The sequence below is a fragment of the Rattus norvegicus genome, chromosome 19 (genome assembly GCF_036323735.1).
Source record: "Rattus norvegicus strain BN/NHsdMcwi chromosome 19, GRCr8, whole genome shotgun sequence".
In the NCBI taxonomy this organism is placed as follows: Eukaryota; Metazoa; Chordata; class Mammalia; order Rodentia; family Muridae; genus Rattus; species Rattus norvegicus.
In genome coordinates, this window is record NC_086037.1 from 10,641,544 (window position 1) to 10,655,600 (window position 14,057).

Below are 14,057 nucleotides of genomic sequence, written 5' to 3' on the forward strand. Positions count from 1 at the left end.
TCAACAATGGGTGTCATGGAACTTCAGAAGGCCCTACCCCAGAGGGTCCACATCTGGCTTAACACCTTGTTATCACAGTCTTGACGTTTTCAATGCTGTAAATTGAAAAGCATTCCAAGGCAGAATTCAACCTCTGGCCTGTGACACCACCCTTTGGCTGCTGAGAGCTGAGTACAGCGAGCCAGCCCTTGAGGAAAGGCCTGTAGGTTCCAGTGTCCTCTGGGGTGGCCCAGAGAAGAACTGGCAACTGCTGGAGCTCAGATCTCTGTGCTTGGATGCTAATCGGTCTGAGATCCTGAGACCACTCTACCCAGGACTCCACCAAATCACTAAGGGTCCTGCATGCCTCTCTTCCTTGGGCACACTTGAAGTAACTCACAAGAACAAAGTCAGTAAGCTATTTGCTGTGGTCTGAAAGTGCATGGTCAGCTAAAACTCAGCCCATTGAAATGCTTCCTTCTGGGTTAGAGGACGATGGGTTTAGGAGCTGGGGGGCTTTGGGAGGCGATAAGGTCAAGAGCTTAGCACCCTCTGTACAAAATGTCTTGGAGAGTTCCTGCCATGTGAGAACACAATGACATGGGATCTCCTAATGACATGTGACTCTCATCTCTGACCAGAAGGCTGGCTTCGTCAGATACCAAACTTGCTATCATTTTGATATTAGACCCTGAGTCCTTCAGAGCTGTAAGAAATGAGCTCCTGTTGTTTATAAAAAGACCCACTGTGTAGTATTTTGTTACAGTTCAGAATGGACTAAAGACGTAATTTCTGAACCTTGGTTGACTGAGTACTGTCCAAGAAGACACCCCATCCCCACACCATCCCCACAGTCTGGCCTGGAACATAGCTCAGAAAGTTCTCCATAACTCTAACCTTTAGCGGCTAGCCAAACTCTGTTGGTAGAAATAAAGCACCTTATGCGCTGACGCCATATGCGCTCCCATGAATCTGCAGACAAGACTGAAGGGCCAGACCCCACTGGCATCAGGGCTCCGATAGTAGGCTTGCCACGGGCCTCAGACCTCACTTGTCGTTCTCCTGTCCAACTGCTGGAAGGCCCTGGGCATTTTTGGTCTTTACTCATTTGCCATTGCAGATCTTCCCACTGCCTGACAGAATCAATGGCGGAACCCTCCCCTGAAAAGGTGGTACTCCTAACTGTGTGAGAAGGATACCCCATTTCCTCCTGTCCCCCCCTCAAGGGACTAAGGAACAGTCTCTTCTTGTGAATTTAATGTCAGGTATGGCCTGTGGAGACTATGGCGCTAAGTTTGAGGCCTCTCTACAGAAAAACTAACTAACTAACCAACTAACCAACCAACTAGCTAACTAGTTAGCTAGCTAGTTAACTAACTAACTAGCTAGTTAGCTAACTAACTAGTTAGCTAGCTAGTTAACTAACTAGCTAGTTAGCTAACTAACTAACTAGCTAGCTAACTAACTAACTAGCTAGCTAGCTAACTAACTAACTAACAAAACCAAACAGCCTTTTCCACCCATTCACTGCTTGTCCTGGTTAATTTTTGGTCGACTTGACACAAGGTAGAGTCGATTTTTTTTTTTCCCAAGACAGGGTTTCTCTGTATAGTCCTAGTTATCCTAGAGCTCACTCTGTAGACCAGGCTGACCTTGAACTCAGAGATCTATCTGCTTCTGCTTCCCAAGCAATAAAGTCAGTTTTCGAGATGACCACAGTTGAGACAATGCCCTTATCAGACTGGCCTGTGGGCAAGGTTGTGGGGCAGTTCCTTGACTATTAATTGATGTGGAGGGTGGGGGGCAAGGCTATGTGGGCTAGCCATCCCTAGGCTGGCAGTCCTGGGTGCTATAAGAAAGCAGGCTGAGCAAGCCATGAAGAACAAGCCAGTAAGCCGCACTCCTCCCTGGCCAGGAGCTGATGCAGAGGCCAGGGAGGAGTGCGGCTTACTGGCTTGTGCATCAGCTCCTGCCTCCAGGTTTCTGACTTGAGTTCCTACCCTGACATCCTTGAATGGCAGACAACAACCTGAAATCAACTTTTTCCTCCCTATTTGCTTTTGGCCATAGTGCTTATCACAGCAACAGCTACTGTACTGCTAGTATCAACAGGTAAAGATTTCTTTCTAGACCAGATAACACTTTTGCAGGTCTGTCAAGATGTTTAGTGCTGAGGCTTGGCCTTTTGCTATACTAAATACAGGTTGCTCCCAGAGGACACTCGATTGTAGACCCAGGTGCCACTATGTGACCTTGCTCCCCACCCCTAGTTGTCCTTGATTGGTGACTAAATACAGACAGCTAATAGCTGGGCAGAAGAGACATAGGTGGGTGTGTGTGTGTGTGTGTGTGTGTGTGTGTGTGTGTGTGTGTGTTGTGTTAGGATTTCCGGGCTTAGGGTGGGGGAGACCTGAAGAGAGAGAGGAAGTTGGGGAAAGGAGAAGATTTCATAGGGTAAAAAAGTCTTAAAAAAAATTCAAAGCCCAAATTTTTTAGTGTTGGGGATTTAGCTCAGTGGTAGAACACTTGCCTAGCAAGCTCAAGGCCCTGGGTTCAGTCCTCAGCTCCGATTAAAAAAAAAAAAATTCAAAAAAAGTCTTAAAATCACATCCACGAGGGCTGGCCAACTGTAGTTAAGAGCAGAGCGGATGGAACACAGTAAGTAATAACTCAGAGTTATCAATAGGAAAATAGAGTCTAATAACACAGACAGTAGATATCTGCCCAGCTTTAGTGCTGATCAAGGGTTATTAGAAATTAAAGGCAGCATGTGCCTTTTATCTGGGAAGTGAATAGTCAAGGCAGGGTGGAAGCCCCTGATTGGGATTAAATATTTTCTATAACAGTTTAGATCCATGCACATTAAAAAGGAGGATGCTAAAAGCACATGGACGCTCCATTTGTCTGTGACCATCATTATCAAGTAAGCCTGCCTCTGGCCTTCCTCCTTGCCACTACCTCAGGATTTTATGAGAAAGACCCTTGAGGTCTATATCAGAACACGCCTTGAAAAGGCCACTTCCAGGCGGGTTGTTGCTGGCTGCCAAAGAGGCGGAGGTAGAAGGACCCCTGGTTTGAGTCCCAGCTAGGGATTCATAGCAAGCTCCAGATGTTAGGCTAGGGGCTTAAGTTCTCGTGTGTGATGTCCTGCCTGAGCAAACAGTGCTTGGCCCCTGGCGAGCATGAGAAATGTCTTACCAAATCTGCAGGTTACCCTAAACTACAAATGTGGAGGTCTTGGCTAGCCATGTTCTCGTTCCTGGCCCCAGAGAGGTTAAAGCCACATAGAGAACCCTCCTTGCCACTGTCCCCATCCACTTGCCCTGCCCTGGCCAACACTGGAGGGTAGCGTGGACTGGGTGTTGTTCCAGGGGACAACGTGGCCGCAGCAGACACCATTCCTCTTGTCCAGGTTCAGCACGCAAATCATTAGGGAATGGCAAAGGGCCAATGAGAGTTGGACAGTTTCCAAGCTAGGGGGAGACACTGGCTTCTGGGATGAGAGGCCTCTGTCTGCCAAGCCTGTTTGGCAGGAAAAGAAGTAAACAAGGAAGGAAGATCAACAATGCCTGAGACAGAGGCTCAGGCCAGGGCCTCCAGGCAGACACTGGACTGCATTGGACTGGCTATGTTCTTTAAGAATCCACCAGGCTCAGGCTGCAGCCTCCTGGGCCCCTCTGAGCAGCTACCAACACCCCAACAGGCCACTCCCCCCCCCACCAGCCAGCCACCCATGACTTACAGGATGATCAGAGCAGCATCCCGGGAGTAATCCAGGAGAATCTCATTCAGCCTCACCTGCCGAAGGGACTGGGGCCAGGGAAAGCCAAGGTCACTCCCTACTTTCTTAACAGCACCCCACCGTACCTCCATTTCATCTGGATACAGGATTACTCCCCTAAGCAGTTCCTGACTCCTCAGCCCCAGAAATACAGGGACCCTTGTGGGAATCTCTCTCTCTCTCTCTCTCTCTCTCTCTCTCTCTCTCTCTCTCTCTCTCTCAAATTATTTTTTTTATGGTTTTTGGTTTGGTTGTTTTCTTCTTTTCTCCTTGCCTGACTCTATTGACCACCATAATGATGGGAAGAAAGTTCTTTACTGGGTTGAAACTTCAGCCCCAGAGCTTCTTAGCAGAGAGCCTGGGCAAGGCACAGTGAGTACCTTTGCAAAGTGGGTATGGTAATGCTCTCCCCAGGGGATGTGGAAGAATTCAAATGCGCTAACTCACAGCCGGGGCAAAGGGGCAGGCTCTGCCTCCACAGTGGCAAAACTTGGAGCCAGCTGTCTTTAGACACCCTGCTTATTTAGTCCTTTCTACAGAGCCAGCTGGTGCCAGGCTGGGAAAGCATCCAAAGTCCCAGGGTGTGTGGGGCAGCCTGGGAGGCACATCTTAACCTAAGGAGTCCCTCCCCCGACCTGAGAGTGGATAGATATTTTCTGTAGAAAAATAATCCGAGGAGTTAGTCCAGTCCGGGACTTTCATTGTCTCACTCTGGACATCTTGGATGCCCAATCTTTGCTGTGATGTTGCCCTGTGCCTTGTAGGACATTTAGCAGTGCCCTGGGTCTCTACGTAATATGTAACAGCTGTAGCACACATCCCTTGATGTGACCTCCAAAAATACCTCCAGGCCATTGACAAAATGTCCCTACTAGAGGACGGTAGCAAGTGGCCCCCCAGTTCAGGGCCACCGAGGGGAGAACTAGATCTGTCCCTTGGGGGCCTGGCTGTCCCTGCCATTTTATTTACTCTGACTAAAAATATCACTGCAGACAATTTCAAGAGTCTAGTGTCTGCTGTAAGAGTCTGGGTATTGGAACGCCACCAATAGCCAGAACCACTTATACTGTAGGAGGGTCAGTCTCCCCACTAAGGACGGCATGGGGCTCTGTCCTCTCATGTGGCCCAAGGACATCTCAGACATTGCTAAGGGCAAGTAGGGTGGGGCCAAGAGGGGATTCCAGAAGCCCAGGACAGAGACGCATACTGGGACCCCAAACCCTGGCGAGCCCCTTCCCTCTCTTGCACCTTAATTCTGTTCTTATTAATCTCCTCGTCTGAGATCTTCCAGGGATAGTCCCTCCTCATCTCGGCAACAGTGGCCTCGTCCTTGAAGCCGTCATTGAGACGGAAGGGGGCAATCATGTCCTCAAACCGCTTGGTGCTGGGAAGGAAAATACAAGTGAGGCTGGGCGGCAGGGCCCTGTTTCTGGAGGAGCCAGGGACTTGGGAGGAAGCTCAAAGAATACCTAGGGTTACCACACACAAAGACGTGCTCCTCGGACTGAACCCATACAACTCTGCCATTTGTACGGAATGGCTCACGTCTGACATTTAGCAAAAGTCCACGGGCTGTCCGCTGACCTGGGCCCTCCTCTCCCAACCCATTTAGCAAGTAGCATCAAGTCCTGCTGCCCCTATGTCAACAAGACAGACTGGACCCCATCCTCACTGAACTCCTGATCAGCCTGGCAGAAGCAAACAAACGCAGAGGCCGGTCTTTTAGGAAGATATGCCCTGAGTCCTGTAACAGAGAATAACTGGGAGAGGCCTTTCTGCTAGCTGAAGGAAGCCTGTCCTTCTGAAGTCAGCCGTGGGCATAAGGCAGAAGGTGCTGGGTGGAGAAATGTGCAAAGGTCCTGAGGCCCGCATGAAAAGCAGCACAGGAGCCAACAGGTCTGGAAGAAAGAAACAGCAAGCAGAGGGATCCACAGGCCCAGTGCCGGCCCTCAGTCTGGAACTCCTAACACAGAACTCACTGCTCCACCTGGGGCTTCTGGTTGATGTCAGGAAGGACGTGGACTTCATGGAATCCCAGTCTGAACTTGCTCAACAGAGAAATGATCCTGGAAGACAGATGCAGAATTTTTTTAAAAAAGTGTCCATCCATTCTGATATTCCTTAAGCACCTGCCGAGTACGTAGTAATGAACAGAACAGAAGGGGCTAACAGAGGGGGCGAGGTGGCTAGACAGTGAGAAAGTATGGTGGAGTAGGTGAGAGAGTAGCAAGTGACGTGGAGAAGTATTTGACCAGAATCTCCCAAGTATCTGCTGGCTGGCTCTGAACCAGTGTTAGCCGGCCCGGGTGGAACCTAGGATGTTGCTAGGCTTGGGGCCACACTCTGGGAAGTGAAGGCTGAAGGGAGGAAATGAAGAGAGAAACTGAAGAGAGGTGGTAGAGACAAAGACAACAGCACACGTGAGCTAAGGAGAGAACCAGGAGCTGAGCGTGCTAGACGGGCAAACTTGGCATCTGATGGAGAAGCCCACTGTGGTCTTCACAGTCATGAAAGACGTCACAGGGGAAGCAGCCATCTGGCAGGCTGGTACATGCTGGAGAAGGTTGCTCTAGGCTCAAGGAACTGGGATAGGGCAACGTCCACATCAGAATCTCCCAAGATTGTTTGCAGAACACACCAGTCAGACTCCAGTCAGTGCGGGGCCAGAAACCCTGGCAAAGCATAGTCTGGGTGACACCTCCAGGCTGTGATGTGCTCACTGACTGACTCATTGGAGGAGGAAGTCAGTCAGAAGGTGGGGAGGAAGCAACTGGGATGATATGGAGCATGCTGGGAAGGGGAGCCTAAAGGCCCAGGCTGGGGCCTCCACAGACAGCTCCTGCTGGCTCTGGAACTTAGGGGTGGGACTTAAATTCTTCTCCTAAGATTGATGTTTTTATTTACACATATGTATGTGTATTTCTGTGTGTGTATGCCATCTATGTAAGGGTGTCTGAGAAGGCCAGGAGACACCAGATCCCCTGGAGCTCAAGATCTAACAACGTGAGCTGCCCTGTGTGGGTGTTGGGGCCCAGGTTGGGCGCTGTATAAAAGCAACCGTTGTAATAAACTGGGGAAGCACCTCTCCAGCCCTCGCCCCCAGCCTGCTATGCCTTTGTGATTGCTGGATGGTGGGTTTGGGTTTGTTTTTGTTGTTGTTTTGTTGACATAGGGTTTCTTTGAGTAGCCCTGGCTGTCCCAGAGCTTTGTCTGTAGACCTGGCTGGTTTGAACTTGCAGAGATCTGCCTACCTCTGCCTCCCGAGCGCTAGGACTAATGGTGTGTGCCATCACTGACCTTGAATTTCTGCCTCTTCTGCATCCCCCTCCCCAATGCTTCTATTTCCAGAAGCAGGGTTTTAAAAGCAAAGCCATGGCAGTTTCATCCATGTATCTGTCAGGAGCCCAAGCAGTCCTTGGGTCATAGGGCCAGCAGATCACATGACCCACTAAGTGGCAGTTGGGACAGAAGGGTTTTTATGACCATGGTAAGAAGGACATGTGGTGGGGCTGGGGATTTAGCTCAGTGGTAGAGCGCTTACCTAGGAAGCGCAAGGCCCTGGGTTCGGTCCCCAGCTCCAAAAAAAAGAACCAAAAAAAAAAAAAAAAAAAAAGAAGGACATGTGGTTACCCGATGGGCAACCTTGAGCTAAGCAAACCTCAAGGAACCCAGCTGCCACCCAGAGCTGCGACAGGAAACACAGACTGTCGGGGAGCCTTCTGGTCTGTTTACTCTTTAAAAGTCCCGAAAGCCAGGTGTCTGGGATCCTTGCCAAAGAAGGCCCTTTTGGTGGTGAAGTTATCACAGGGTACAGGGGGCTGAGGGAGGAGGCAGGGACAGTATGCTGGGCCTCCCTGAACTCACAGGGTGATTAGAAGAAAAAACAGGGGTGGAATCCTGGTATAGGAAGAGTGGTACAGGCCAGGGTCCTACTGTGGTCTTGTGCTAGAACTTGCATCAGGCTCTTCTCTATGGACAACACCACTATTGGTCTTAGCATGTCTTATCTATGACCTTTAGTATTACTTTCCTTTGCTGAAAAGTCGATGTTGCCCCAACTCCTCCCCTACGACTCATGCCAACCTGACACCACCTCGGTCACACCTCTGTGTACTTCTGTGTTTATTTAAGGCAAGTCACATTTTGTCTTGGTGCTGCGATTTGCATACAGTTTACCCCATAAACTCAGGTTAAATTTTAATCCTCAGCGTGTGGGAGTGAGATCATGGAAATAGAATCCTGTTCTTGTGTTTCTGGATTGGGGACTCTGGGACATGTTTAGGTTTGAAGCCAGGTCACTGAGATTGCATCCCACGGTTGAACTGAACTTTGGAGGTGTCATAAGAAAAAGGGGAGAACGCACGCACACACACACATATATACACACACGCACATGTACATACACACACATGCACACACACACATATACATACACATGCACACACATGCACACACGCCCACACACAAACACACACACACACGCACACCAGTATCTTGCCATATGATAACCGTGTCACCATCACGTCAGGTGTCTGACAGCAAGATGAATGTCACTAGACATGGCCCTTAGAGCAAAAAGAAACCTCTCTTCTTTATGAGCTGGACTGCCTCAGGCGTTTTGTTACAGTCATTAAAAAGGGGCTAAGTAACATACTTCAGAAGAAATTTTATCTCCTAATTGAAGTAGGAAACAGCGCTTATTGTCAGAAAGAGGTCACAATGAAAACCCATATAAATATACCAGTGTCACCAAATTCTGCCAAGATTGGGCATTGCCTGCCAAGCCAATGAGCCGGGCCTGCTCTGTTTGCTTAGAAGTTCCACTGAGCTCAAGAATAGGCCAGCTTTACACCAAGATCTCCTGCCAAATTATCCCGAGACCTGAGGGGGAGTTAAAAGTCACTTCTCACCATGAGATTGGTGTGGTTTTCTCATCTCCTGGCCACCTCACGTTTTCCCTAAGCCTGCATCCCCACTCTGGGGACACTGTCAGGAAGCATTCTAATCCTGCTTCACTTACCTCTGTCCTGTCATCCCACAAGTCTGTCCTTGAAGAGTCCTGTGATTTCAGACTTACCACATGCTCCTATCAGAGCAAACACCAAGACACCTGGGTCTCCTTAAGGTGGGTCCAGGAGCCAACCCTTCAGAGATGGAGACAACTCCTGTACGAGCCCCAGGCACCATTACTGTGAGCTGGAGAGAGGCTGACCTGGGCTTTGGGGCAACCTCAGGGCCACCCACAGGCAGAGCTGGAGGGTACAGGAACCGGGAGTCTGGCACCACAGGGAGGCGGGATGGGAAGTCAGCTCAGCCCCTGTGGTCCCCACTTACGCCTTTCTCTCTTCATCCATCCTGTTGATCTGGCCCCCAACGAACACGCGGATCTTGCATTTGCCCCATCTCTTCTTGCGGTGCAGGAGATAAGGGATGAGGAGGGTGAGGCCTGGCAGGGAAGATCCCCAGGAGCCAAAAGTAAAGGACTCAGGACAGAACCCCGTGTCTTTCCACCCCACACTGCCACAGCGGAACTCTCCCCTCTCTGGACGTGAGCTCCTCAGCCATGGAGGAGCTTGCCAGACTAAGCCAATGCACTTGGCAGGCTGGGGTTTATTTGCTCGTCTGGCTCTTTACTTTTCAGAATTATCATTATTTGGCCTTTTTGAGGCAAGGTTTTATTATGTAGCTGAGGCTGGCTTCGAACTCTCGATCTTCCGCCCTCTATCTCCCAAATGATGGGATTGTAGCTACGTGACACTGTGTCCAGTGTCCTTCCTCCAGGCAGGCACAGATTCGCATATCCCGGCTTACACAGGTGACATAAAGAACCACACAGTTACTCTTCGATATCCACGGGGAAGTTGACTCCAGGACCTGCCCTCAGATGCCCACCTCTGCAGGTCCCACAGACCCTTTAGAGAGTGATGCAGGATCTGTGGGGCACCTACACACCTGCCCTTGAATATCCCTTAGGTCCTCTCCTATCACTCCTGCCACAGAGCAGGGACCATGATAATGGCTCCTGGAAATGGTGACAGGAAAATTAGCTTATGTATGTCCAACCAGACATAGTTTTCTTCAGTATTTTGGTCTCTTGGAGGACAGGACTCATGTGGAACCCACAGACACTAGGGCAGGGCTGTGGTCTCTTTCTTACTCTGTCAAATACAGCGCCACTAAAGCTGAGGGCTGTGTTTTAAAACCAAGATGGGCTAAGGCGCCTGTCCACTTAGAGGCTCCCACCAGAGGCCTGGGCAAGCGCAACACAGAACATCATGCCAGCATATGCAGAGACCCTGAGGACAGAAACTCCCAAGGGACAGAGATGGGTCTGAGGGGACCAGACCTCCATCGTCAAACAGCCAGTAGATGTCAATGGTCTTCTTGCCTTGCTCCGACTGGAAGATGGTGCTGGTCTGCTCCTCCTGTACCAGTGCCTCTGGGGCTGCTGAAAAGAAGGTGGCCAGAACAGAGGCAGGAGATTCACTGCCAAGACCCACCTGAAAACAGCCAGCTTTCCCAGATAGGTGGGCTAGCCACCCTCACCAAGGTGAGCATGCAGTGGCCAGAGGCATCCTGCAGGCCTGGTAAGACAAAGCTAATGTCCCTTCCCATGCTTTATATAGTGCTATGTGAACCTCTTCCCCGCTCCTGACTCCCTCTTCTTGGATGCTGATGGGCACTGAGGGACCACTGGTTAGGAGAGCACTCTTCCATCTCTGCGGCATCCCTGTGCAGCATCTCTGTATCCCTGTGCAACATCCCTGTGCACATGGAGCTTGTCCGTCTTCCTGTACCTTTTTTCCCCTCACAGATGTAACAGGACATCCCCTTACTAGCTGCCACTTTCCCCACCTCCCAGTTGCCCCTGAAAGAAAGCAACTGCACGCTGCTCCTCTTTGAATATGCCATTTGAACAACCGAGAGGGAGTCTTATAAGGGGCAGAACTTGGGCCCATAACTGGTCATCTTCAACAGGAAACCAAAACCTACAGTAACCCAGCCCTGGCTGTTAGGACACCACTGTCGCAAGAGAAAGCCATTTACTCTTGGCCAAATTCCCAGATGGCCTGACACTAGCATCCCATAAGACAAGAGTACTTTGATCTGAACAGATGGGGGAGGGGCTGACCCATGCCAGACACAGATGGCCCAGCCTTTCTGCCACTGGCTCTCCTGTCTCCCTCTCTGGGGTCAAACATGGGATTAACTGCAAGGGGAGGTGGGGGGTTCTGCCCGTAGGCTCCTCATCTTCTGGATCTCTGCTAACACTAAAAGGAAGTTCTCTGCGTCTTCTGCCAGCGTACCTGACTGCTGCTTGCTTCCCTCTCCTGCCCTGGCTTCCCACAAGTCTTTAGGTATTTTGTTTTGTCTTGCTCCTCCACCAGACACACTACCTCAGGGTGGAAGGTACCCCACCTAAGACATTCCTTGCCCAGCTCTGCCCTCCTCAGCATCAGACAACCCTGGTCCTCAGAGAGGCCTCTGAGCATCCACCTCCCCAGGATACTCTCGTGTTTGAGGTAACCATCTTGAGCATCAAGCATGGCTTTGTCCGTAGAGGCTCACCACTCTGGGTTGGGGGAACTTTGTGTTCCCTGCTGAGAGCATGATTGCTGACTGCCACAATGGCTACATAAATGTTTGTGCCTGGATGCTATGGACATAGGAATATCTTTGGCCCCAGGCGACAATACCCTTGCCTGCAAGGAACAGAGTTCTGCCTCCGTGTCTGCCAGTCCTGACCACCCTTTTTCTTCCCCATTTCTATCACTAATTCAGAGTCTTCTCGGTCAGGTGCAACTTCCAGATGCCGTAAAACACGTTCCAGCTTTGAGTACCAAGGACAGACCTGAGATGCAATGGTCAGAGTCCATGGCCTTTAGGTATTTTCTCTGTGGTATTTCTAGATGCCTGACTTCTATCAGGTCCAACTTACCCATTGGTTATCAGAACACAACAGTGACTTGGAGAGCTCTAGTCTCCTTTCTGGTCCTAGCTGGAAGCATGACCCTGGCCCAGTTGGTCACTTGCTCTTTCTGGATCTCACTTCCGTTTGGAAACCGATGGACTCCAAGGAACCATTAAGAACTCGCTATCTTCACGTCCATGACTTAACTAATTTTTCCCTCTCTTCTACTGCTTAGAAAAGGCACTGGTTTTCCACAGGGGCTGATCAGATGGCAGCATGTACTCACTGTGCGTCTGCAGCGCCTCAGAGACATTGAGCCCCTCACGCATCCTCATGATGCACACCCCGTAGTTGAAGTCAAAGGCATCGCTAGAAAGAAGACGCAGGGTCAAGCTGCTAGCCCTGTGACCTGGCTCCCAGGAGATCTGATGTCGAGCACTGGTCTGCGGGCCTCAGTTTCCCTATATGTGTAGTAGACAGGCAGAACTGGAATGCCATCCAGGATACTCATGGGGAAACCGAATCGGGGCTGCTTCACATCATGCTCACGAGTTGTTCTTGTCAACCTCTCTGCCCACAGTAGTGGGGGTTGGTGACTCTAGTCTCCACTTTCCACAGGAAAACCTGTCCTGGGGTGGGGGCAGCTTCCTCACCATCAGACAGTAAGGAACTGAGTAGCTGGGACCAAGATTATGTGGTGGGACCATAAGCCAATGGACAGGTGTGCACACAGGAATGGCCTTCCTCACATGACAGGTCAGCTATACAGGATGTCTGGAAGACTTCTGACCCAAGAGTATAATTACTGACTCACTGATAGTACCAAGGCTTCCCTGAAGGTCTGACCCATTGGGCTTCCCAGATTGCCTTAGACACTGGAGCTCCAGAGAGCCTGGAGGCCAGATTTTCTACCCCATGCCATGCTGTGTTAGAAGCAGCTACTGTCAGAGCTGAGTTCTATAGAGGGTCAACAGCAGACCCGGGTGTAGGTTGCAGGGCCTCAAAGCTCAGCCTTGTATTTTGATGGTGCTTCTCTCTGTGTGGGACGACAGTGGAAAGACAATCTAGACAGCCATTCCCTACACACAGAAGGGCAAGAGCTGGAGGTGCTGAGGTGAGAGTCAATGCTCAAGCCTTCTGGGACTGTTCTCAGGTCTCTCTCCCCAACTCTGCTTGATGTCCTACCTTAAAGCTGTGAACCTTCAAAGATTCTCCCTTAACCACCACCCTTCTCGGCTCCTCTGAAAAACTGAAAGTTCCTGCAGCCCGGATTGGCCAGTGCTTTCTCCAGTTTGCCACAGTCCCCAGTGCTCCCCAGAGTCTCACACCTGGCCCGCTCCACTCTCTGCTGCCAAATCCCTGCTGACTTCGGTGTCTGTGGAAGTCAAGGGGAAGACGCCCTCTGCTAGTTCTACCGCAGCCTTCGCCAAGTGACTCAGATGTCTCCGCGCTGCCTCTGCTCGGCTTCCCTCTACCCAGGAAGTCCCTGTGCTGCCAACCCACCGCTCACAGGCTGTCCCTGCATGCTCACTCACTGCAGGATGCCAATGTAGTCCTCCAGTGTGGCTGGGTGGGCAGACTGCCAGTTCTTCTTGAAGCCAACCACCAGAATGTTAGGTTTCATTCTTCCCAGACCCGAGGCCTTCGAGGGGGGTAGGGAGAAGAGTCAAGTCAGAAAGTGGCCTGGCCCCCCGAGACTCTAGGATCAGCAGGGGCTCTGCCCTGTGACAAATGACCAGGGAAGGGCTCTTGCCCCTCCCAGCCACCCCTCCCACCCAGGCTCCAAGGGGCTCAGGGTTCTGTCTGTACGGAAAGCGTGAGACTTGAGTTTTATGTCAAGTTACAGGACTCTTGGGCCACCCAGTCTGAATATTCTCCCTTCCTCCCTGTCTCTCCTCCTTTCTTCCCTCCCTCCCTCTTTTGTTCATCTTCCTGCCTCTGCTTCCAAAGTGCGGGTGTTCACATCCTGTCAGGGTCTTCTCTTTCACTTCCCCCCAAGTTCCCCCCTCGTTCCTTCTCTCCCTCCTTCCTTCCCTCCCTCTGTTTCCCCTAGCCTCTCCCTCTCCTTCTCCCTCTTCCATATCAGAATTCTTTAAAATATTTGGAGTGAAGTCAATATAGTAAATTAGCCATTTTGGCGTGGGGAGAGACAGGAGGCAGATCCCTGTGAGTCAGATTAACGGGAGGATCTGCACTGATAGTTTCTGTTAGCCGGGATCACACTGTTAGACCTTGTCTCCAAAAGAAATTAATCATTTAAAGGTATATAATTCAAAACCAATTCACATATCTCTCTTTATATACGTCAGTCTATCTATCTGGGCATGGTATACTTGCCAATAGTCATAACTACCAAGAAGCTGGGGGCACACGATGGTTTTGCTC

The 14,057-nt window shown here is 50.6% G+C and overlaps 2 protein-coding genes across 7 annotated transcripts in view; one reads left to right on the forward strand and one right to left on the reverse strand.

The window, feature by feature from the left end:
• Nucleotides 1-14,057, reverse strand: part of Slc12a3 (solute carrier family 12 member 3) — a 53,415-nt gene that overhangs the window by 4,950 nt on the left and 34,408 nt on the right. For 2 of the 4 annotated variants that reach the window (XM_063278266.1, XM_063278265.1), the window contains exons 18-25: nucleotides 13,208-13,314; nucleotides 11,959-12,041; nucleotides 10,893-10,970; nucleotides 10,107-10,208; nucleotides 9,095-9,206; nucleotides 5,740-5,826; nucleotides 5,009-5,144; nucleotides 3,722-3,789 (exon numbers count right to left, since the gene is read on the reverse strand). In XM_063278266.1, coding sequence (XP_063134336.1) covers nucleotides 3,722-3,789; nucleotides 5,009-5,144; nucleotides 5,740-5,826; nucleotides 9,095-9,206; nucleotides 10,107-10,208; nucleotides 10,893-10,970; nucleotides 11,959-12,041; nucleotides 13,208-13,314 — 773 coding nt within the window. The remainder of the gene's footprint in view (nucleotides 1-3,721; nucleotides 3,790-5,008; nucleotides 5,145-5,739; nucleotides 5,827-9,094; nucleotides 9,207-10,106; nucleotides 10,209-10,892; nucleotides 10,971-11,958; nucleotides 12,042-13,207; nucleotides 13,315-14,057) is intronic. The other 2 variants (XM_063278264.1, NM_019345.4) reach the window with 1 other exon arrangement.
• The window catches only part of LOC120098571 (uncharacterized), a 29,669-nt gene that overhangs the window by 3,631 nt on the left and 11,981 nt on the right, over nucleotides 1-14,057 (forward strand). The gene's annotated exons all lie outside the window — the stretch shown is intronic.